Source organism: Dendrobates tinctorius, unplaced genomic scaffold (genome assembly GCF_039654945.1).
Source record: "Dendrobates tinctorius isolate UK_male_01 unplaced genomic scaffold, ASM3965494v1 ptg000038l, whole genome shotgun sequence".
Lineage (NCBI taxonomy): Eukaryota > Metazoa > Chordata > Amphibia > Anura > Dendrobatidae > Dendrobates > Dendrobates tinctorius.
Window position 1 is genome coordinate 21,236,139 of NW_027361706.1, and position 22,826 is coordinate 21,258,964.

At 45.5% G+C, this 22,826-nt stretch overlaps 1 protein-coding gene across 1 annotated transcript; it reads right to left on the reverse strand.

Moving 5' to 3' along the window:
• Positions 1–65: 65 nt before the first annotated feature.
• On the reverse strand, positions 66–9,846 carry MKRN2OS (MKRN2 opposite strand). The gene is made up of 4 exons (XM_073574263.1): positions 9,593–9,846; positions 1,125–1,174; positions 783–945; positions 66–705 (listed from the first exon to the last, which is right to left on the reverse strand). Exons 1-4 carry the CDS (start codon positions 9,841–9,843, stop codon positions 486–488), a joined length of 684 nt encoding a protein of 227 aa, XP_073430364.1. The 5' UTR covers positions 9,844–9,846; the 3' UTR covers positions 66–485.
• Positions 9,847–22,826: the final 12,980 nt, after the last annotated feature.

Genomic DNA, 22,826 nt, shown 5'->3' on the forward strand with positions numbered 1-22,826 from the left:
TGAAGGAAGACCTTATGTCCATCTACTTCAGCCTATTTTTAGTGCAGCTGTTCTGCATTGTTGATCCTGGGGAAGGCAAAAAACCCACAGAGTAGAAGCCAATTTTCTCCATAGGGAAAAAAATTCCTTCCCCTAAGCTGGGTCAACCATCTACCTATAATATTATGTTATTCGTAACCTTCTATACTGTTACTCACAAGAAAAGCATCCATTCCTTTCTTAAAGTCATTCAGTGAGTTGGCCATCACCACTTCCTCAGGAAGAGAATTCCAGAGCCTCACTGCTCTTACCGTGAAGAACCCTCTTCTATGCTGGGGCAGAAATTGACTTTCCTCCAAACGGAGAGAATGCCCCCTTGTTCTTGTCACAGTCCTTGGTACAAACAGTTCATTGGAGAGATCTCTGTATTGCCCTCTGATATACTTGTACATATATATTAAGTCTCCCCTAAGTCTTCTCTTTTCTAGAGTAAATAGACCTAATTTTCATTCCCCTCCGTCGTATCTCGGGTGGTCTACCACGTAGTAATAATTCCGGGACACCTCATGACACAGAGTGATGTACTTGGATGCTCGGCGGCTCCTTGGTAATACAAATTTCTCTGTGAATTCCTCTTTGGTGAATGTTCTCTTCTCCTGGAGATGTAGGAGGCCGTTGATGAATTGTAAGGCGTACGTGTAGCAGTTGTGCTCTTTTTCATCGTATCTGGAAGAGGTAATGGAAATTTAAAAATGGAAACATGGAAAGAATAAAACATTTACGGCGGAAGCTTGGAGACGGACCTGTAAGGAAGCCACTTGTCATGATGGGAGAAGTCTTCTATGTACAAATCCCACTGGTAAATGAGGGCATGTTGGTCGGGCGGCACCAGTGGGACGCTCACACACTGTTCCCAGCCGCTCGCATCTTTGTGGGTGCCAGATTCATTGTAATGGTGCACGATTCCTTGGGAAAAGAAAGCAATTAGGTGTTTGTACTAAAGCAATCCATATAGGCGGCATGTATGGACGTAGGCCTATACAATGGCGTAAGTCACAACCTTCCTTCAGAATTATTCCCCCGATACTGCGGTATATGTGACTAGTGCTTGAATGCTACCATGCAATATGCAACATCACCTTTACCTTTAGAACTGGTGATGCCAACATGGAGATCTGAGCAGCCGTCATATTCCCTAGAAGAAACAATGAGAAGTGGCAGCCATCATTTAAATAAGTAAGGGAAATAATAGTACAGATGATTTGGGCAACGCTAGTAAGTAAATGACTGCAGGGTCAGCACAAAACATCAGAGAGTTGTCAGCGCTAAATGACTCTTCAAACCAAGCTCAGGCGTTTGGTGCGGCCAAACAGTTACCTACACCTTCCCATCTGCTTGATTTCCGTCTCTCGCTGCTCTGGATTTACAGTAGCCGAGGAGAGTGAAATAAGCAGGTGGGAACTGTTTGGTCATGCCTTGGGTGGTACGACCAACTGTTCTTGGTTTGAGCAGTCATGTTGTGCTGACGGAATCACTATCCGGACATCCTCCTTGTAAGATAAAGTAACATGCTCACCTCCCGCACTGGTGCTGTTCCAGCGATGTTGGTGACCGGTCTCCCGGGGCTCGCTTGACAATTTTATGCCACGTCAGCCCTGCAGCTAATCAGAGGCTGCAGCGCTCTTTCTTTGGATGAATTGTGATCAAGCAAAAAGTGAGAGCGAAAAAGTCCAAAAGCCACCACTGATCGACTGCAGGGCGTACGGGAGCCGTGGCGTCAACATCAATGGAAAGGCGTTAGTGCCGGAGAGGAGTATCTATTTTTTTTTTTATTTTACAAGAGGGGAACTACTTGATTAAGAAAAGGATTGTCCTGGTAGCGGACAACTCACAGTAATCAATTTAGAACCCCAATTAGAGTAAAAACAGTGTGCACTCGCCTCCTGCAGTGATGTCGCTCCTGAAAAGTTGGCACCGTTGTTCCCAGAGAGTGGCATGAAGGGGCATCTGTTGGCCCCTTCGGGAGGTGAAAATCCACAATTTTTATGTTAATTGGGGTCCTGAATTGATTAGGTTGGGGTCATCCTGTAGTGGTCAACCCCTTTAAGATATTCTGCTTTGCATCAGAGTGCTGATTTTCCTTATCCTTGGTAAATTATTGCCTCACCTGAGGCTGCGTTCACATATCTGTTTTTGTTTTGTCGGACGGCACAGAGACCCCCAGCGTTTCATGGATCTATACACCTAGCTGTGAAAATCACAGACCCAAATGTGGGATCCATAACGATCAGAGCAGATCATATTCATATCTGTTTTTGTGGATCAGAAACAGAGACACTGTGTGATCATCTGATCGCAGGGGTGGCTTCTATGTATAATGAGCTTTTTAGTGAGACTTCAGCTCTCGCAAATCTAAAACTTCCACCATGGATTGAAGTAGATGCACTTTAACATCCACGTAAAAAAGGCCTTCAGATGTGAATATACCCTTAACCCCTTCCCGACCAATGACGCCTACGTTGGCGTCATGAAAACCTGTGCCAATACGACCAATGACGCCAACGTAGGCGTCACGGTATAAATCACCCTCCTGTGGATCGGGTGACCGTGGTCACTGAAAGGTCATCCGACCCGCAGATACAGGAGGCTTTGTGGTTCACCCCGGGGGGTGGCTTGCCCCCCCCTCGTTGCTACGATCGCTCTGATTGGCTGTTGAAAGTGAAACAGCCAATCAGAGCGATAGTAATATTTCATCAATGAAATTTGATGAAATATTACAATCCAGCCATGGCCGATGCTGCAATAGAATCGGACATGGCTGGAGACCACGGTCAGACGCCCCCCCACCGACTGACGGGGGCGATCTGCCTCCGCCACCGACTGACGGCAGTGATCTGCCGCCGCTGTCATCATCTCCCCCCTCCCCTTCCCTCCGCTCCCCCAGCCCTCCGATCACCACTTCCCCCCCCCCAATACCCTCCAAGTCCCGCTGTCGCTCCTGGTGTCCCTCTGGCATGGATCATGGGCGCCACCATCTTCCAAAATGGCAGGCGCATGCGCAGTGCGCCCGTCAAATCTGCCGGCTGCAGTTTCCATTCATTCATTTTGATCACTGTGATAGATACTTTCACAGTGATCAAAATAAAGAAAATAGTAAATCTCCCCCCCTTATCACCCCCATAGGTAGGGACAAATAATAAAATAAGATATTTTTATTTTTGGGTTAGGGTTAGAATTAGGATTGGAATTATTGTTAGGGTTGGAATTAGGGTTAAGATTAGGGTTAAGGGTGTTTTGATGTTAGAGTTGGGATTAGGGTTAGGCTTGTGGTTAGGGGTGTGTTGAGGTTAGGGTTATGGTTAGGGGTGTGTTGGGGTTAGGGTTGGAATTAGAATTGAGGGGTTTCCACTGTTAAGGCACATCAGTGGGTCTCCAAACGCGACATGGCGCCACCATTGATTCCAGCCAATTTTGCGTTCAAAAAGTCAAACTGTGCTCTCTCCCTTCCAAGCCCCGACGTGTGCCCAAACAGTGGTTTACCCCCACATATGGGGTATCAACGTACTCAGGAAAAATTGCACAACAACTTTTGTGGTCCAATTTCTCCTGTTACCCATGTGAAAATAAAAAATTGCGGGCTTAAATATAATTTTTTGAGGAAAATGATTTTTTAGTTTCACGGCTCTGCGTTATAACCTTCTGTGAAGCACTTGGGGGTTCAGAGTGCTCACCACACATCTAGATAAGTTCCTTGCGGGGTCTAGTTTCCAAAATGGGGTCACTTGTGGAGGAACTCCAAAGTTTAGGCACACAAGGGCTCTCCAAAGGCGACATGGTGTCCGCTAACGATTGGAGCCAATTTTCCATTCAAAAAGTCAAATGGCGCTCCTTCCCTTCTGAGCCCTGCCGTGCGCCCAAACAGTGGTTTATGAGCACATATGAGGTATCGGTGTACTCAGGAGAAATTGCCCAACAAGTTTTAGGATCCATTTTATCCTGTTGCCCATGTGAAAATGAAAAAACTGATGCTAAAAGAAAATTTTTGTGAAAAATGTACTTTTTTTTACGGATCAATTTGTGAAGCACCTGGAGGTTCCAAGTGATCACTATGCATCTAGATAAGTTTCTTGGGGGGTCTAGTTTCCAAAATGGGGTCACTTGTGGGGGAGCTCCAGTGTTAGGCACACAGGGACTCTCCAAATGCGACATGGCAACCGCTAAATATTCCAGCATATTTTCCATTCAAAAAGTCAAATGGCGCTCCTTCCCTTCTGAGCCCTGCCGTGCGCCCAAGCAGTGGTTTATGACCACATATGAGGTATCGGTGTACTCAGGAAAAATTGCCCAACAAGTTTTAGGATCCATTTTATCCTGTTGCCCATGTGAAAATGAAAAAATTGATGCTGAAAGAAAATTTTTGTTGGAAAAATGAAAATGTCTATTTTTGCCCTCCACGTTTCTTTAGTTCCTGTGAAGCACCTGAAGGGTTAATAATATTCTTGAATGCAGTTTTGAGTAGCTTGAGAGGTGCAGTTTTTAGAATGGTGTCACTTTTGGGTATTTTCTGCCATATAGACCCCTCAAAGTGACTTCAAATGTGAGGTGGTCCCTAAAAAAATGGTTTTGTATATTTTGTTGTAAAAATGAGAAATCTCTGGTCAACTTTTAACCCTTATAACTCCCTAACAAAAAAAAATTTGTTTCCAAAATTGTGCTGATGTAAAGTAGACATGTGGGAAATGTTATTTAGTAACTATTTTGTGTCAGATAACTCTCTGGTTTAACAGAATAAAAATCCAAACTTTGAAAATTGCGAAATTTTCCCTAAATTTCCGATTTTTTTTTTTCCCACAAATAAATGCAAAAATTATCGACCTAAATTTAACACTCATATGTCACGAAAAAACAATCAGAATCGCTAGGATCCGTTGAAGCGTTCCTGAGTTATTACCTCATAAAGGGACACCGGTCAGAATTGCAAAAAACGGCCTGATCATTAAGGTCAAAATAGGCTAGGTCATGAAGGAGTTAAAGGGGTATTTCCATCTTCAAGATCCTATCCCAACATGTACAGTAGTAGGTGTAATAATAATATTAGCAAACACCTCCAATTAGTAGTATAGTTCTTCTGATTCGCTATGTCACTTTCCTCATGCAGTCATTGCAGGACCTTAGGTATCCATGGTTACGACCACTGCTTTTCTGAAGAGACAATTTGCATATGTCCACTGACATAGTCACAGCTTGTTGTTAGAGGTCATAACCATGGTTACCTAAGGTCCTGCAATGTCCTGCACATGAGGAAAGACAGTGAATCAGAAAAACTGCTACATTTCTAATTGGAGGTATTTGCTAATATCAGTATTATTACTCCTTCTACATATTGGGATAGGATCTTGGTGATGGGAATACTCCTCTAACCTCTTCACGTCATGGAAGGGAAGGAGTGCCCAACCGATGAAGTATAGGTCCATCTTGGCATTCATACGACCACTGTGACTGACCACACAGAGATCGCATGAAGGTTCCCGCTGTTTCTGACAGCAGGGCTCCAGGACTCGTCATGGGGGGGTTCGTCCCTACCCCGCAACTACAATTGCTGTGATTGGCTGTTCAATTCTGAGCAGCCAATCACAGCGATTTCAGTGTTTAAGACAATTACAATGCCTGAAACACTGAAGTTAGGCCATGATCAGTGCTGTAACATCACCGATCATAGCCTGGAGCTAAGAGACCGCAGCGTCACCAGCCCCAGTAGTGATTGGAGCGATCGGGCGATGCAGTTTGATCCCACAGTGACCGCTCTGCACTGCCTCATTCTAACTTGGAGACGTTGCAGAGTGGTCACTGTGTTGTTCTGCTGTGACTTGTGGTGCCACAGACTTTTTCAAGCCTGTGTCATCACTTCTTGTGACATTCCAGAACTGTTCCTGTCCCCTGCTTTTTCCTAATTCACCCCAATCCCCATTTCTCCCCAACTTATTCCCCCTTCTGCTGCCGAGCGCTGATCAGTACTTGATCGCTTGATTTTTGGCAGTTTTTTTCTTCTCTGTGCGTCCTTCAGCCGCCAAGCACTGATCAGTGATGCACATCCCTGATCGGCACCTGTGCTCTCTTTTTTCGAGGACTTTCTTTTTCCCTGTCCATTTTTTCTGTGGGGAACCTTTGCACCACCTCCGTGCATGCGTCCGGCAGCCGCTGATCAGTGGCGCACATCACTGATCATCGTCTGTGCTCGCTTTTGGCCAGGACTTTCCCCTTTCTATTTTTTTCTCCTTCTATTCTAAATTTAATTTATTAAAAAAAAAGTTTACACCAAACACACACCTAAATAACATTTGGTCCACACACGTGAAAAAAAGTCTCACTCCTCCCAAACACGGTCTTCAGCCAAGGAGGCATGCTCCTTCCTTGCATGTGACAGTGCTAGTGAGCGAGAGGATCCCACCTTCCTCTAGTTTTCCTCCTCATCCTCTAGCATAATCTTTATTTCTATATAGCGCTAACATATTCCGTAGCGCTTTACAGTTTGCACACATTATCATCACTATCCCCGATGGGGCTCACAATTTAAATTCCCTATCAGTATGTCTTGGGAGTGTGGGAGGAAACCCACGCAAACACGGGGAGAACATACAAACTCCTAGCTATAATAATAATCTTTATTTATATAGCGCCAACATATTCCGCAGCGCTTTACAGTTTAACAGTTTCAAAACACAAGTCATAAGTAACAACGTTAACAGTACAGTAATTAAAGTAAAATAAGACGACCCTGCTCATGAGAGCTTACAATCTACAATGAGGTGGGGGAGATACAAAGAACAGGTGTGTATTTACAATGATGGTCCAGCCATCTTGAGAAGGTGGGGGACAGAGATAGTGACTGGGCTACATACTCACACTTGCACATAAAATGACTGATTAGTGAACGTGATTGGCTGCTCTGAATAGATGTGTTTTGAGAGAGCACCTAAAACTGCAAATTGTGGATAGTCCTAATTTCTTGGGGTAGAGCATTCCAGAGGATTGGCGCAGCGCGGGAAAAGTCTTGGAGTCGGGAGTGGGAGGTGCGGATTAGTGCAGAGGTTAGTCAAAAGTCTTTTGCAGAGCGCAGCAATCGGCTAGGCCGATAGAAAGAAATGAGGGAGGAGATGTAGGGGGGTCCTGCACTGTGGAGAGCTTTGTGGGTGAGAGCAAGTACTTGGACCCTATAATGAATGGGCAGCCAATGTAAGGACTGGCGAAGAGCGGACGCGTCCGAGTACCGATTTAGCCAGGTAGATGACCTTGGCTGCTGCATTAACTATGGACTGGAGAGGGGAAAGTCGAGTAGCGGGAAGGCCAATTAATAGAGCGTTGCAGTAATCCAGGTGGGAGTGGATCAATGCTACAGTGAGGGTTTTTGTTGTTTCCATGGTGAGAAAAGGGCGAATTCTGGAGATGTTCTTTAGGTGTAAGCGGCAAGAGCAGGCAAGAGATTGTATATGGGATGTGAAGGAGAGATTGCTGTCAAACATAACCCCCAGACAGCGCGCCTGCTGCCGGGGTGTTATTATGGTGCCACCCACGGAGAGGGAAATGTCAGATTTAGGGAGGTTAGTAGATGGCGGAAGCAGAAGAAGTTCCGTTTTTGAGAGTTTTTGAGTTTCTGTTTTTGACAGACAGTCACTGGCGTTCTTTAGTACAGCGGGGGGTAAGGTCGGGGAATGACGTATATAGTTGTGTGTCATCAGCATAAAGATGGCACTGAAAGCCAAATCTGCTGATGGTCTGTCCAATTAGGGCCGTGTAGAGAGAGAAGAGAAGGGGGCCAAGGACTGAGCCCTGAGGTACCCCGACAGTGAGAGGAAGAGGAGATGACGTGGAGCAAGAGAACAAAACACTGAAGGAGTGGTCAGAAAGATAGGAAGAGAACCAGGAGAGAGCAGTGTCCTTAATGCCTAGTGACTGGAGCCTAGAGAGTAGGAGACGGTGGTCAACAGTGTCGAAAGCTGCAGAAAGGTCGAGAAGAATGAGCAGAGAGTGTTCACCGTTACATTTTGCTGTCAGAAGGTCATTGGTCACTTTGATGTGTGCAGTTTCAGTCGAATGTAGGGGTCTGAAGCCAGACTGTGAAGGGTCTAGGAGGGAGTGAGTGGAGAGGTAACGGGTAAGGCGGGAGTAGACTAGGCGCTCCAAAAGCTTAGAGATGAAGGGGAGATTGGAGACTGGTCTGTAATGAACCACCAGGCAGACGCCCCAGGACAGCAAATGAGCCATCGCTCACCGTTAGTGACCTTGTATGGACCTCACCCCCAAGGACTATGAGCCACCTATTTCTGATTTTGTGGCACAATCAGGAATCCAATTTGACACCACTGGCCTCACACAAATCGACTTTTTCTAATCCTTTTTCTTTGACAAATTTGTACACCTAACAATTTTTATCCCAAAATCCCACTCCATAATTTTCCAACCGGACCCCTGTAGACACAGTAGAAATGATGAAGTTTTGGGGCCTGGTTCTTCACATGGGGATAGAGAAGAAGCCTGAAATTTTGCAATATTGGAGTATTGATGTTTTATACAATGCTCCACTGTTCAACATGGTTATGACCTGGACATGCTTTGAGGCCATGCACAAATTTTTGCATTACAACGATAACGCACAATGTCCACCCCGAAATGACCCCAGGTTTGACTGACTTTTTGAGGACACAGCTGAGCAGAGATATAAAAATATAAAGAGCTGGGAGAAGGTGTTATATCCTCTGATGAAGCCATCATGTGTGGCGAAACGTGCGGGGTTTAATACCTTCTCCCATCTCTCTTTTCCCAGGTGACATCCCTCAAACTGCAAAGAGAGGAAAGTTGCAAAAAACGTGCAAAGTGTGTTACAAAAGGAGGATACAAAAGGACACCACTTATCAATGCAACACCTGCCTCAAAAAATCAAGCTTGTGTATGAAAGATTGCTTCAAAGTCTGCCACTCATCCATGGACTGCTAAATGTATTTCTGTACGAGTTGCTGTACTCTACACAACGTGCATATGCCAACCTGATGCATTCTACACAACTCGTTAACCTGGGGCACTCTACACAATTCATATATGCCACCGTATTACGAAATTCACATACCAGGAAAACAGTAGTTCGATTTCAATATAGGGTTTCTACTGTTTAGATATGCTTGGTTTGAACAGTCATTTTGTGCTGGAAAACTCCCTTTATATAACTAGTAGTGATGAGTGAACGTGCCTGTTAGGCAATCCCTGCATGTGTTGCTGCTGTCAAACAACGGTGAGACATCCAGGTGCAGGGACTCGAAGATATTAATCGAGCACACCGAAGTCACTGTTAGCACCCGAGCATGCTCAGATAACACCTTATCCCAGCACGCTCAGTCATCACTAGTAATCACTAGTGATTAGTTGTTCCTCATGGCCTCCTTTCTTCCCATACAAATCAATGGAAAGCTGAGCTAATGTTAGACCATCATTGCAGGATTTCTTATGTAGGTGTCATTCAATAGCTGCCATTTTTCAAGGTTGTTGCACTCCAGTGGTAATCTGTGGAGCTTTTGATTTTCCAGAAAGTCTACAGCTTAGGTCTCATTGATGATTAACTTACCCTAGAAAGTGGCCTTTTGTTGGTTTCAGTACAAAAGAGCATTTTTCGCTGTGTGCATTAACAAAAGGGTTAGGAATGCTGACCGGAGCGTGCTCCAGGGCCCAGGAGCTCACCGGACTGCGCCCACACAGAGGGCACTGCTCAGGGACAGAGCGGCTGTAGATGTCTCGATCACAGTGTGTGAACTTCACCAGGCATGGTGCGAGAGGCTGCGGGGCTCCAGCGTCTTCCTGATCCCTGAACGTCGCCATAGGAGCTGTCCGTCTGCCACATGAAACAGGAAGCGGCACAACACCGGAGCTGTCCCCAGCAGCTGCTCATTGTGTCATGAGGACATACACCCACTCACAATAGTGTCCTGGAGGACATATACTCCACTCACAATAGTGTCCTGGAGGACATATACTCCACTCACAATAGTGTCCTGGAGGACACACGCCACACACAATAGTATCCGGGAGGACATACACGCCACTCACAATAGTGTCCTGGAGGACATACACGCCACTCACAATAGTGTCCTGGAGGACACACGCCACACAATAGTATCCGGGAGGACATACACGCCACTCACAATAGTGTCCTGGAGGACACACGCCACACAATAGTATCCGGGAGGACATACACGCCACTCACAATAGTGTACCGGAGGACATACACGCCACTCACAATAGTGTCCTGGAGGACATACACTCCACTCACAATAGTGTCCTGGAGGACATACACGCCACTCACAATAGTGTCCTGGAGGACATACACGTCACACACAATAGTGTCCTGGGGGACATACACGCCACTCACAATAGTGTACCAGAAGACGCCACACACAAGTGTCCTGAGGACACACATGCCACACACAATAGTGTTCTGGAGGACATACACGTCACATAAAATAGTGTCCTGGAACTATAAGGGTGTGTTTCCATGTTCTGGACTGTCAGTGCTTTGAACGCAGCGGATCCCCGCTCCACCCAATCTGCTGCCCCCTTTTGTAAGCGTGGTGATTCCGCATCCTATACATAGAATGGTGTTATTGATCTTACGGAGACTGAGCCTCACCGCAAGATAACTAGACATGCTGCGGTCTATAAAGCTGCACCGCTTATGCGGGTCTGCCACCTGCGTCTCTGAATGCATAGAGGAGATGTGATTTCATAAAATCCCCACCACTATGCTGTAATATCTGGCCACGGAGCATCCAATCCGCAGCAAATCCTGACCATGGAAACATACCCTAAACCCCAGAAAGTTAGGAAACACAGGAGAATAGTGCCAAAGATAAAAAGACAAATCTTTATTGAACTAAATTTCAAGACATATTTAAATATAAAAGTAGAGTGTCAGACATCGGCAAAGCCACACAAAACGCCTCCAGATACAGCCAGTAATAGACATTGTAAGTATACACACAAAAAGAATTTCACATACAAAAATAAAATAGAGCAATCAAATAATTGATCTCTAGAGGCATACATCAAGGTAAAATGGATAAAAATTGGAATGAACTATGAACCGCTACAAGGAAAGAGATTGAAAAAAAAACGCCACTTGAAATTTAACCGAGAACTTTGCTGATAAAAGAGTGCCAGCAAAGGTTGTGCATTAGTCACAGGAGTACCATCACTGGTTCTAAAGAAGGAGCAATACTGAGAACCAAGTAAATGGACAAAATGGTAGAAACAACAAGGCACTCAAAGTAAACAGCCTCTGATAGGTGCACAAGTAAGGTATCCAGCCCGTTTCTGAAATAGTAATGAACTTGGCACTCAATACTTTTTGAAAAGAAGATTCAATTTTTTATTTGCATCCAGGTGAAGTTTAATTCTAAACGTTTTCAGTCCAACACAAGACCTTCATCAGAGAATCTCTTTAAGATTACTGTACAAGACACACATAAAGAAAATTACAATGAGAAAAATTGCAAATAGAATAAATCAGACAAGTGAAAGATAAAAGCAAAGCAAAAATAAAATTAAATGTCAATCGATGCATACGGACAAAAAGGAGGCAGGACAAACTATGATCATCGTGTCAATCATAGAATCGTAGAGTTGGAAGGGACCTCCTGGGCCATCTGGTCCAACCCCCTGCTCAAAGCAGGATTCGCTAAATCATCCCAGACAGATGTCTGTCCAGCCTCTGTTTGAAGACTTCCATTGAAGGAGAACTCACCACTTCTCGTGGCAGCTTGTTCCACTCATTGATCACTCTAACTGTCAAAAAGTTTTTTCTAATATGTAATCTGTGTCTCCTCCCATTCAGTTTCATCCCATTGCTTCTAGTCTTTCCTTGTGCAAATGAGAATAAAGTTGATCCTTCTACAATGTGACAGCCCTTTAGATATTTGTAGACAGCTATTAAGTCTCCTCTCAGTCTTCTCTTTTGCAAACTAAACATTCCCAAATCCTGCAACCTTTCCTCATAAGACAGGGTTTGCAGACCGGTCACCATTCTGGTCGCTCTTTTCTGAACTTGCTCCAGTTTGTTGATGTCTTTTTTAAAATGTGGTGCCCAAAACTGGACACAATATTCCAGATGAGGTCTGACCAAAGAGGAGTAGAGGGAAATAATGACTTCACGTGATCTAGACTGTATGCTTCTGTTAATACATCCTAGAATTGCATTTGCCTTTTTTGCTGCTGCATCACACTGTTGACTCATATTCAGTCTGTGATCTATTAGTATACCCAAGTCTTTTTCACATGTGCTGTCACTTAGCCCTATTCCTCCCATTCTATATATGCTTTTTTCATTTTTATTGCCCAGATGTAGTACTTTGCATTTCTCCGTGTTAAAAACCATTCTGTTAGTTGCTGCCCACTTCTCCAGTTTATTTAAATCTTTTTGAATCCTCTCTCTCTCTTCTCTAGTATTAGCTATCCCTCCTAGCTTTGTGTCATCAGCAAATTTAATCAGTTTACCCTCAATTCCTTCATCTAAATCGTTGATAAAGATGTTGAACAATACAGGGCCCAGGACAGAGCCCTGTGGTACCCCACTTGAGACATTCTTCCAACTGGATGTGCAGCCATTTACGACCACTCTTTGGGTCCGATCACTAAGCCAGTTATGAATCCACCTAACAGTTGCCTTGTCCATTCCATACTTTGTCATTTTTTCAATAAGGATTGTATGAGAGACTTTGTCAAATGCTTTGCTGAAGTCAAGATATACTATATCTACAGCATTTCCTTGATCCACCCAATCAGTGATACCGTCATAGAAGGAAATTAAGTTAGGCCTCTTTCACACATCAGGTTTTCGCCGTCAGGCGCGATCCGGCGCTTTTGACAGAAACCGGATCCGGCGAAATGCAATGCTGGATCCGTTTTCCCCCCCATTGACTTGCATTTGCGCCGGATCGCGCCGGATGGCCATGCGTTTCATCCGGTTTTCGCCGGATCCGGCAATGTGTCGCGATCCGGCGTCTGGAAAAAACGGTGACTGTAACGTTTTTTGTCTCCGTCGAAAAAGCCGGACACGCCGGATCCGGCGCGTCCGGCTTTTTCACACAACGAAAGCCTATGAGCGCCGCAATGCGCCGGATCCGGTTTTTTGGTCTGAGCATGCTCAGTAGCTCTGCCCACAAGACATATATAAAAGCAAGACAGTGGGACCCACAGCCACACCCAACATGCCACCCAAGACAGCAACCAGGCGCAGGAGAAGGCAGGAGACCACTGCAGCACCATCAGCACCACCACCACCCCAAATGGAGCAGCAAATAGAACATGCTGAGGAGGGGAGGCCAGCAGCAGATGAGAGACGGTAATTATCAAATCCCCCATTCCTCCAAACTAGGGCTATTGAATATCAAGATATTCATTGGCCCTTTGTTTCTCTTTATTCAACAGCCGCCCAAGAGATGCAGCAGCAGCAGCAGCACTGGCTTCACTGGCAGCAGCTGTAACACCACCCACAGCCATGGAGTCTGGCCAGCAAGAGGACAGCACATCTTCTGGGAGCCCTCCCTCGCATCGTCAGCGTTTGACGGTAAGTTTTTATTTCCAAAATCCATCTTCTCTGTAATATATGTCTATTCATTGCCTTTTATTTCAAAACAGGAATCACAAGATGAAGAGGAGCTCCCAGAAGAAGAAGGAAGGGGTGGACAGACACTTGGAGTGGGCTCACAATTCGTAAGTTTTTTGCATCAAACGCAGAAACACAACATCACACTACACACAACACATAGAAAACAATGTTCTGCAGACCACACACAGCAAACAAATGCCTACATCCAAAGACATAACTTTTTTTGTTTTCTTCTCTAGTCTTCCCAATCTGGTGCTTGGCCAAGAGGTCCTCGCAGTGCCTCCCAGGGTCGTCGGCGACAGCAACGCGGCGGTCACCAGCGTGTAAGTATAAATATTTTTGCTTTGTTTTTTTGCACTTTTTATTTCATTTCTTTTGTGGAGGCTAATTATGTTATTTTTGTCTTTTTCTTTAACAGCCTTCACAGCGTGCTCCCGACTCTGACGGTGAGGATGGAGGGATTGATGTGGACCGCCTCATCGATCTCGTCAGAGAAAGGGAGCCGCTCTGGAATATGGCTGACCGCCGCCACGCTGACCTGATTGTTACCCGACGACTCTGGGAGGAAATCTGTTCTCTCCTTGTGGGCCGCTGGGAGGACCTCGAAGCTCGGGCCCAGATTAAAGAGCGTAAGTATATACAGTACCGGTTGCTTGATGTAAACCAGTGTTTCCCGAACTCCAGTCCTCGTGGTCCCCACGGATCATGTGTTCAGGATTTCTATTTACTATAGAAATCATGAAAACATGACCCCTGGGGACCATGAGGACTGGAGTTTGGGAAACACTGATGTTGTATACTAACCACTCCTTTCTTGTTTCAGGGAACAGAATTGTGAATCGGTGGCGGTCTGTGAGGGATCGTTTCAAGAAGGAGTTCAATAAAGAGATGCGGGCCCCGAGTGGATCTGGAGGACGCAGGAGCAAGTACAAGTACGCAGAAGCCCTGTCGTTCCTCCGGGAAACAATGGTCACCAGAAGGTAAATATTACACACCACATGTGAAAAAAAATGTTATATGTAAAAAAATTTTTCAGCCAGGGCCATACCATGTCAGTATTTTAATTGTTTTTTTTTCTCTTTATTCCACAGCACGGTGAGCAGCACTCGGGAGCCGGCACAATTGGACCGTTCTGAGGCGATCCCTGAGGAGACCGGCACCGAGGGACACTTCGACCGCCCCGGTACATCTGCACCTTCCCAGCCTTCCCACACATTCGACCCATCTGTCCCATCCACCAGCACAGGAGCATCGTGGCCGCCTACATTACATGAAGCTGCTGGTGAGGAGATCGCTTTCCCTTTACCCCACCCTTCTGCCCCTGCCACCTCTAGTACACCTGCGGGTACTGGGCGGCAGCGGCAGAGGGGTCAGGAAAAGACTTATGCGCCAGAGTTCTTGCATCTGAATGCATCTTTCCAGAACTGTCTAAAAGTCTTGTCAGAGCAAATATCCGCAGGCTATCAGCAGATCAACTCCAGCATTCTGGAGGTGAAGACACTTCTGCAAACCATGCATTCAGAAGCAAGATCTTCGCCAAACCACACCTTTTTCAGGTCTGTTGTGGAGCGCATGGAAACGCTCTCTCCTGCCCAGCAGATGCATGTAATGCATTCATGCCACGCCGCTCTCCAGCAAGTTACCTCCCAACCTCCTCCTCCTCCCACCACAGTAGTTCCTCCACCTGCACCCCCTCCAGCCACTTTCCATCCTCCCCCTCCTATTACATCTACACCCCCTCCAGCCACTTTCCATCCTCCCCCTCCTATTACATCTACACCCCCTCCAGCCACTTTCCATCCTCCCCCTCCTATTACATACCATCCACCTCCAGCCACTTTCCATCCTCCCCCTCCTATTACATACCATCCACCTCCCCAGCACCATCCACCTCCCCAGCACCATCCACCTCCCCAGCACCAGCAACCTCCCCAGCACCAGCAACCTCACCAGTACCAGCAACCTCCACAGTACCTGCAACCTCCCCAGTACCAGACATCTCCCCACTTCCAGCAACCTGCCCCGTACCAGACATCTCCCCACTTCCAGCAACCTGCCCCGTACCAAACTCCTTCCCCATACAACTTGCCATCAACATCATCTGCTCCTACAGTCCCTGCCCAACCCTCCACTCCACCACCCACCACCTCTTCTGCTTCCCACATGTCCACCCATTCTGTAGTTTTTTCCACACCTTCACCTCTAACTGTTCCTTCCCCACCACGATCCCAGTCCTCTCTCCACACTCCCAGTGTCGAAGTGTCCCGCAGCCCCTACAGCAGTATTTCCACCACACACTACACAGAATTATAATGTGTGTATTTAAATAAAAATGACCAGTTTTATGGTTTCAGTTTTATAGTTTCAAAGTTTTATTAAACAAGTTTATTAAAATTTTAAAAAAGTTTACTAAAAAAAACATTTTTCAATAAAAGTTAAATTATTTTACACTGGTTGTCTGTCATTTCTTTCTGCGGCGAAAAAGGTTAAATACAGGGTATTTAAAAGGTGAAATGGTATTCAAAACTAGGTATATAACTGTGGGTAAATTTTAGCTTTTTGCCACAGTTGTGTTCCTGGTTGTGTTTGAAGCAAAGTATTTCACCTAAAAAGTTGTGTTTATTGTTGGTGATTTCCTAACAATGTACACAACTTTTGTTAAAAGGTGAAATACTTTGCATAAAACACAACCAGGTACACACCTGTGGCCTAAAGCTAAAAATAGAGACCATGACAAGATAGCCAACTTTGGTTGGCAAAGGTATATACTGTTGGTCCAGAAGGTACACAAGTTTGGTTAGGGCACAAATCTTTCACACTCTGTCATCCTGCCAGTGTACTCTGCCTTGAGGTGACATAAAGTATAGTGCAAAATTGTCCCTCATTACTGAAACCGTCACAGAACTTCTAGTGGTAATGTCATGGTAATCTTGCAAGGTGGTTTCTTCAGAGGTGTCCTCAATGGAAATGGGTTCCTTGCAGATAACAAAATTGTGGAGTACCACGCACGCTTTGATCACCTCGTCCACAGTTTCTGTCTTGAGGTTGATCGCAGTCAATAGGACCCGCCATTTGGCTGTCAGAATACCAAAGGTACATTCAACCATTCTTCTTGCTCTTGTGAGGCGGTAATTAAAAATGCGTTTTGGTCTTGTCAATCCTCTGCTAGAGTACGGTTTCAAAAGGTGTTCTGACAGCTGGAAGGCTTCATCCCCTACACAGACAAATGGCATAGGTGGACCAGATGTTTGCGGCAGCGGTCTAGGTGGTGGGAACTGGAAGGTGTTTCCATACAGTTTACGCCCCATGGCAGACAGTTTGAAAACTTGAGAGTCATTGGAGCGGCCATAGGCCCCAATATCAACCGCAATAAATTTGTATTCCGCGTCAGCGATGGCCATGAGGACAATTGAAAAATATTTCTTGTAATTGAAATATTCCGATCCCGATCCAGCTGGCTTTACAATGCGGATATGTTTCCCGTCCACAGCGCCCAAGCAGTTTGGAAACTGACATATCTGTTGAAACTTGTCAGCAATTTCAATCCACCTCTCTGTTGTGGGCTCTGGTAAAAACTCTTCAGCTAAGGAGTCCCACAGTGCACGGCATGTGTACTTCACAATTCCAGATATGGTGGAAATCCCGAGTCTGTACTGGAAATGCAGTGACGAAAGGGATTCTCCAGTTGCAAGAAATCTGTGGGGAATTAAAAAACAATAAATTAGTTTTAAATCACAGCATTACATACCAAAACTGACCTAACACTTGGAGATACAAATTACCACCAACAAGATTGCAGTGAAAGTGTGCTCTGATGCGATCATATCCAATAAATGTGGCTTACCTTAAAGTCACCATCAGACGCTCTGCGGGTGAAACAGAGAAGCGGCAATAGGTGTCCGCTTTTCTTATGAGGTGTGCAATGCGCTCCACCAAGTAATCAAAATTCTCCATTTTCATCCTAACATATCCAAAAAATTTATCCGGGTTTCGTCGAAGGTCCATGCATAGTGTAGAATAGACCCCACGCGTCATTCTCTTGGCTGTGATGGGGTGGATCCACAAACGTTGTCTACGATGCCTGATGCGCTGCTGTCTCGCTCTCTCCTTCTCCAGAACAATCACCCTCAAACGATTCGCCTCCGCTGTAAAATCCGCCAAATTCTTCAAAATATTTCCAATCACAACATCCATCTTCGCCAGTAACTTGCTCTTCTCTCCAACCTGCACTTTCTCCTCTACAACCTGTCAAAGAAGGGCTGTAGGAACACGCTATATATAGTTTTCCAGTAGCCAATCCCGTTCGGAAGGCCACAAGGGTCAATTTTAAAAACCGGATCCGGCGTAATCCGTCGAAAAAACGGATAGAAAAACGGATGAACCGGATGAGACGGATCCGGTTTTGTCTGTCCAGAAAAAGACGGATCCGGCAGAAAACCGGATCCGTCACATCCGGTTTTCAGAAACATTTGCCGGATCCGGCGTTCCGGCACGACGCCGGATCGCGCCTGACGCCGAAAACCTGATGTGTGAAAGTAGCCTTAGTCTGACATGACTTATTAGTTACAAACCCATGCTGAGTCTGTTTAATCACTTCATTCTTATCCAGGTATTGACATACATGTTTAATAATTTGTTCAAAGATCTTTCCTGGTATAGAAGTCAGACTCAAAAATCTCTTGACAAAGAAATACAGTCTTAAGGGATCGTTCCGCGGAAGAGTGGCCCATAGAAGTGTCTCTTTATCCATTCACATGTAGAAAAAACCATGTTAAGAAGAAAATAAGGGCAATCCATTTCATATCACATTTAAATGAATGGTACGCGTATAGACGAAATCTATTCAAGGCAGTGAAAGGATATAGGTGCGCCAAGGTATTGAGTGCATAAGCCCGTGTGGCCTGGCCTACGTGGGCAAAACGACACAGATGGTGCGGGATAGAAAATCCCAACACGAATCGAATATTAGGTGTAAAAGAACACACTTTCCTTTGCCACATCATTTCCTGGAGAAGGGACATAGCATCTCTCAACTAAAATTCCAAGTTTTGGAACAGGTGGGACCCAGCAGAAGAGGTCAAAATAGGACCAAAACCCTCACAAGGAGGGATGCAAATTGGATTTTTAGACTGCAAACCTTGGAACCAAAAGGACTTAACAGAAAGTATGATGTCTTAAGTTTTCTGTGAAGCAAAGGGATTTTGACCTATAATATAAAATATTGTCCTATGTATATTTTTGAACACTAATTTATTCTCTTTTTCCTCCTTTCTCAAATAGAACCGTTAAAACTGCTCTTCACCTTCCTACTGGGCACCCCTATTCACTCGGTACAGTACTCACTAATAATACCTATTAATGGGCTTTTCGTAATACTCTATCCATTCACTGTGGACATGAGAGTGACTGTAAGGTGATTCCTATAGTATAATCCATATCCCTGTTCACAGTGGTACATCTTCCCCTACCTTGATTTCGTCATATGTATACCAAAGGGACTCTCCCCCACACCTAGACGGGGGTATAGGTATCTCTACCAATGCTGATATTACACGAATGACGAATGTGAGCAATGTGCCTAGCCTTATATGTTCATTTTGGCTACCTACAGAGCGCTTTATATAGTACTCACACACACACGTATAAATATAAGACTTAATGCCTCCGTTATGCTTCTCCTTCTAAGGCCTGTTTCCCACCTCCGTTGTTGGCGGACAGCTGACATCCGCCAAAAACGAAAATTAACGGATCCGCCTCCGTTGTGACATACGGATGTCAGCGGACGCAAATTTCGTCGGATCCGCCGAAGATGAAAAGTGCAGCAAATTTAAAGCGACAGCGGTCTGGATAGAGAGAGAGATTTTCACCGATCCCGGAACGGCATGTCATTGTTAAAGTGTCTCTTGGAGTAAGGCTACTTTCACACATCAGGTTTTCGGCGTCAGGCGCGATCCGGCGTCGTACCGGAGCGCCGGATCCGGCAAATATTTCGTAAAACCGGATGTGACGGATCCGTTTTTCTGCCGGATCCGTCTTGTTCTTGACAGACAAAACCGGATCCGTCTCATCCGGTTAATCCGTTTTTTGACGGATTACGCCGGATCCGGTTTTTAAAATTGACCCTTGTGGCCTTCCAAACGGGATTGGCTACTGAAAAATTATATATAGCATGTTCCTACAGCCCTTCTTTGACAGGTTGTAGAGGAGAAAGTGCAGGTTGTAGAGAAGAGCAAGTTACTGGCGAAGATGGATGTTGTGATTGGAAATATTTTGAAGAATTTGGCGGATTTTACAGCGGAGGCGAATCGTTTGAGGGTGATTGTTCTGGAGAAGGAGAGAGCGAGACAGCAGCGCATCAGGCATCGTAGACGACGTTTGTGGATCCACCCCATCACAGCCAAGAGAATGACGCGTGGGGTCTATTCTACACTCTGCATGGACCTTAGACGAAACCCGGATACATTTTTTGGATATGTTCGGATGAAAATGGAGAATTTTGATTACTTGGTGGAGCGCACTGCACACCTCATAAGAAAAGCGGACACCTATTGCCGCTTCTCTGTTTCACCCGCAGAGCGTCTGATGGTGACTTTAAGGTAAGCCACATTTATTGGATGTGCTCGCATCAGAGCACACTTTCACTGCAATCTTGTTGGTGGTAGTTTGCAGCTCCAAGTGTTATAGCTGAGTTTTGGTATGTAATGCTGTGATTTTAAACTAATTGTTTTTTAATTCCCCACAGATTTCTTGCAACTGGAGAATCCCTTTCGTCACTGCATTTCCAGTACAGACTCGGGATTTCCACCATATCTGGAATAGTGAAGTACACATGCCGTGCACTGTGGGACTCCTTAGCTGAAGAGTTTTTACCAGAGCCCACAACAGAGAGGTGGATTGAAATTTCAGAAAAGTTTCTACAGATATGTCAGTTTCCGAACTGCTTGGGCGCTGTGGACGGGAAACATATCCGCATTGTAAAGCCAGCCGGATCGGGATCGGAATATTTCAATTACAAGAAATATTTTTCAATTGTCCTCATGGCCATCGCTGACGTGGAATACAAATTTATTGCGGTTGATATTGGGGCCTATGGCCGCTCCAATGACTCAAGTTTTCAAACTGTCTGCCATGGGGCGTAAACTGTATGGAAACAACTTCCAGTTCCCACCCCCTAGACCGCTGCCGCAAACATCTGGTCCACCTATGCCATTTGTCTGTGTAGGGGATGAAGCCTTCCAGCTGTCAGAACACCTTTTGAAACCGTACGGTAGCAGAGGATTGTCAAGAACAAAACGCATTTTTAATTACCGCCTCACAAGAGCAAGAAGAATGGTTGAATGTACCTTTGGTATTCTGACAGCCAAATGGCGGGTCCTATTGACTGCGATCAACCTCAAGACAGAAACTGTGGACGAGGTGATCAAAGCTTGCGTGGTACTCCACAATTTTGTTAGCTGCAAGGAACCCATTTCCATTGAGGACACCTCTGAAGAAACCACCTTGCAAGATTACCAGGACATTACCACTAGAAGTTCTGTGACGGTTTCAGTAATGAGGGACAATTTTGCACTATACTTTGTCACCTCAAGGCAGAGTACACTGGCAGGATGACAGAGTGTGAAAGATTTGTGCCCTTAACCAAACTTGTGTACCTTCTGTACCAACAGTATATACCTTTGCCAACCAAAGTTGGCTATCTTGTCATGTTCTTACTATTTTTACCTTTAGGCCACAGGTGTGTACCTGGTTGTGTTTTATGCAAAGTATTTCAACTTTTTAGGTGAAATACTTTGCTTCAAACACAACCAGGAACACAACTGTGGCAAAAAGGTAAAATTTACCCACAGTTATATACCTGGTTTTGAATACCTTTTTACCTTTGAAATACCCTGTATTTAACCTTTTTTTTAAACATAGTTCGCCGCAGAAAGAAATGACAGACAACCATTGTAAAACGATAATTTAACTTTTATTTAAAATATTTTTTTTTTTGTAAAATGTTTTTAAAGTTTAAAAAACTTTTTTAATAAATGTTTGAAACCAACCAAATGGGCATTTTTATTACAACAAAACACATCATAAATCTGTGTAGTGTGGGGTGGAAATACTGCTGGAGGGGCTGCGGGACACTTCGACACTGGGAGTGTGGAGAGAGGACTGGGATCGTGGTGGGGTAGGAACAGTTAGAGGTGAAGGTGTGGAAAAAGCTACAGAATGGGTGGACATGTGGGAAGCAGAAGAGGTGGTGGGCGGTGGAGTGGAGGGTTGGGCAGGGACTGTAGGAGCAGATGATGTTGATGGCAAGTTGTATGGGGAAGGAGTTTGGTACGGGGCAGGTTGCTGGAAGTGGGGAGATGTCTGGTACTGGGGAGGTTGCTGGTACTGGGGAGGTTGCTGGTACTGGGGAGGTGGCTGGTATGTAATAGTAGGGGGAGGATGGAAAGTGGCTGGAGGGGGTGCAGGTGGAGGAACTACTGGGGTGGGAGGAGGAGGTTGGGAGGTAACTTGCTGGAGAGCACCGTGGCATGAATGCATTACATGCATCTGCTGGGTAGGAGAGAGCGTTGCCATGTGCTCCACAACAGACCTGAAAAAGGTGTGGTTTGGCGAAGATCTTGCTTCTGAATGCATGGTTTGCAGAAGTGTCTTCAACTCCAGAATGCTGGAGTTGATCTGCTGAAAGCCTGCGGAGATTTGCTCTGACAAGACTTTTAGACAGTTCTGGAAAGATGCATTCAGATGCAAGAACTCTGGCGCATAAGTCTTTTCCTGACCCCTCTGCCGCTGCCGCCCAGTACCCGCAGGTGTACTAGAGGTGGCAGGGGCAGAAGGGTGGGGTAAAGGGAAAGCGATCTCCTCACCAGCAGCTTCATGTAATGTAGGCGGCCACGATGCTCCTGTGCTGGTGGATGGGACAGATGGGTCGAATGTGTGGGAAGGCTGGGAAGGTGCAGATGTACCGGGGCGGTCGAAGTGTCCCTCAGTGCCGGTCTCCTCAGGGATCGCCTCAGAAGGGTCCAATCGTGCAGGCTCCCGAGTGCTGCTCACCGTGCTGTGGAATAAAGAGAAAAAAAAACAATTAAAATAGTGACATGGTATGGCCCTGGCTGAAAAAAAAAAGTTACATCTAAACATTTTTTTTCACATGTGGTGTGTAATATTTACCTTCTAGTGACCATTGTTTCCCGGAGGAACGACA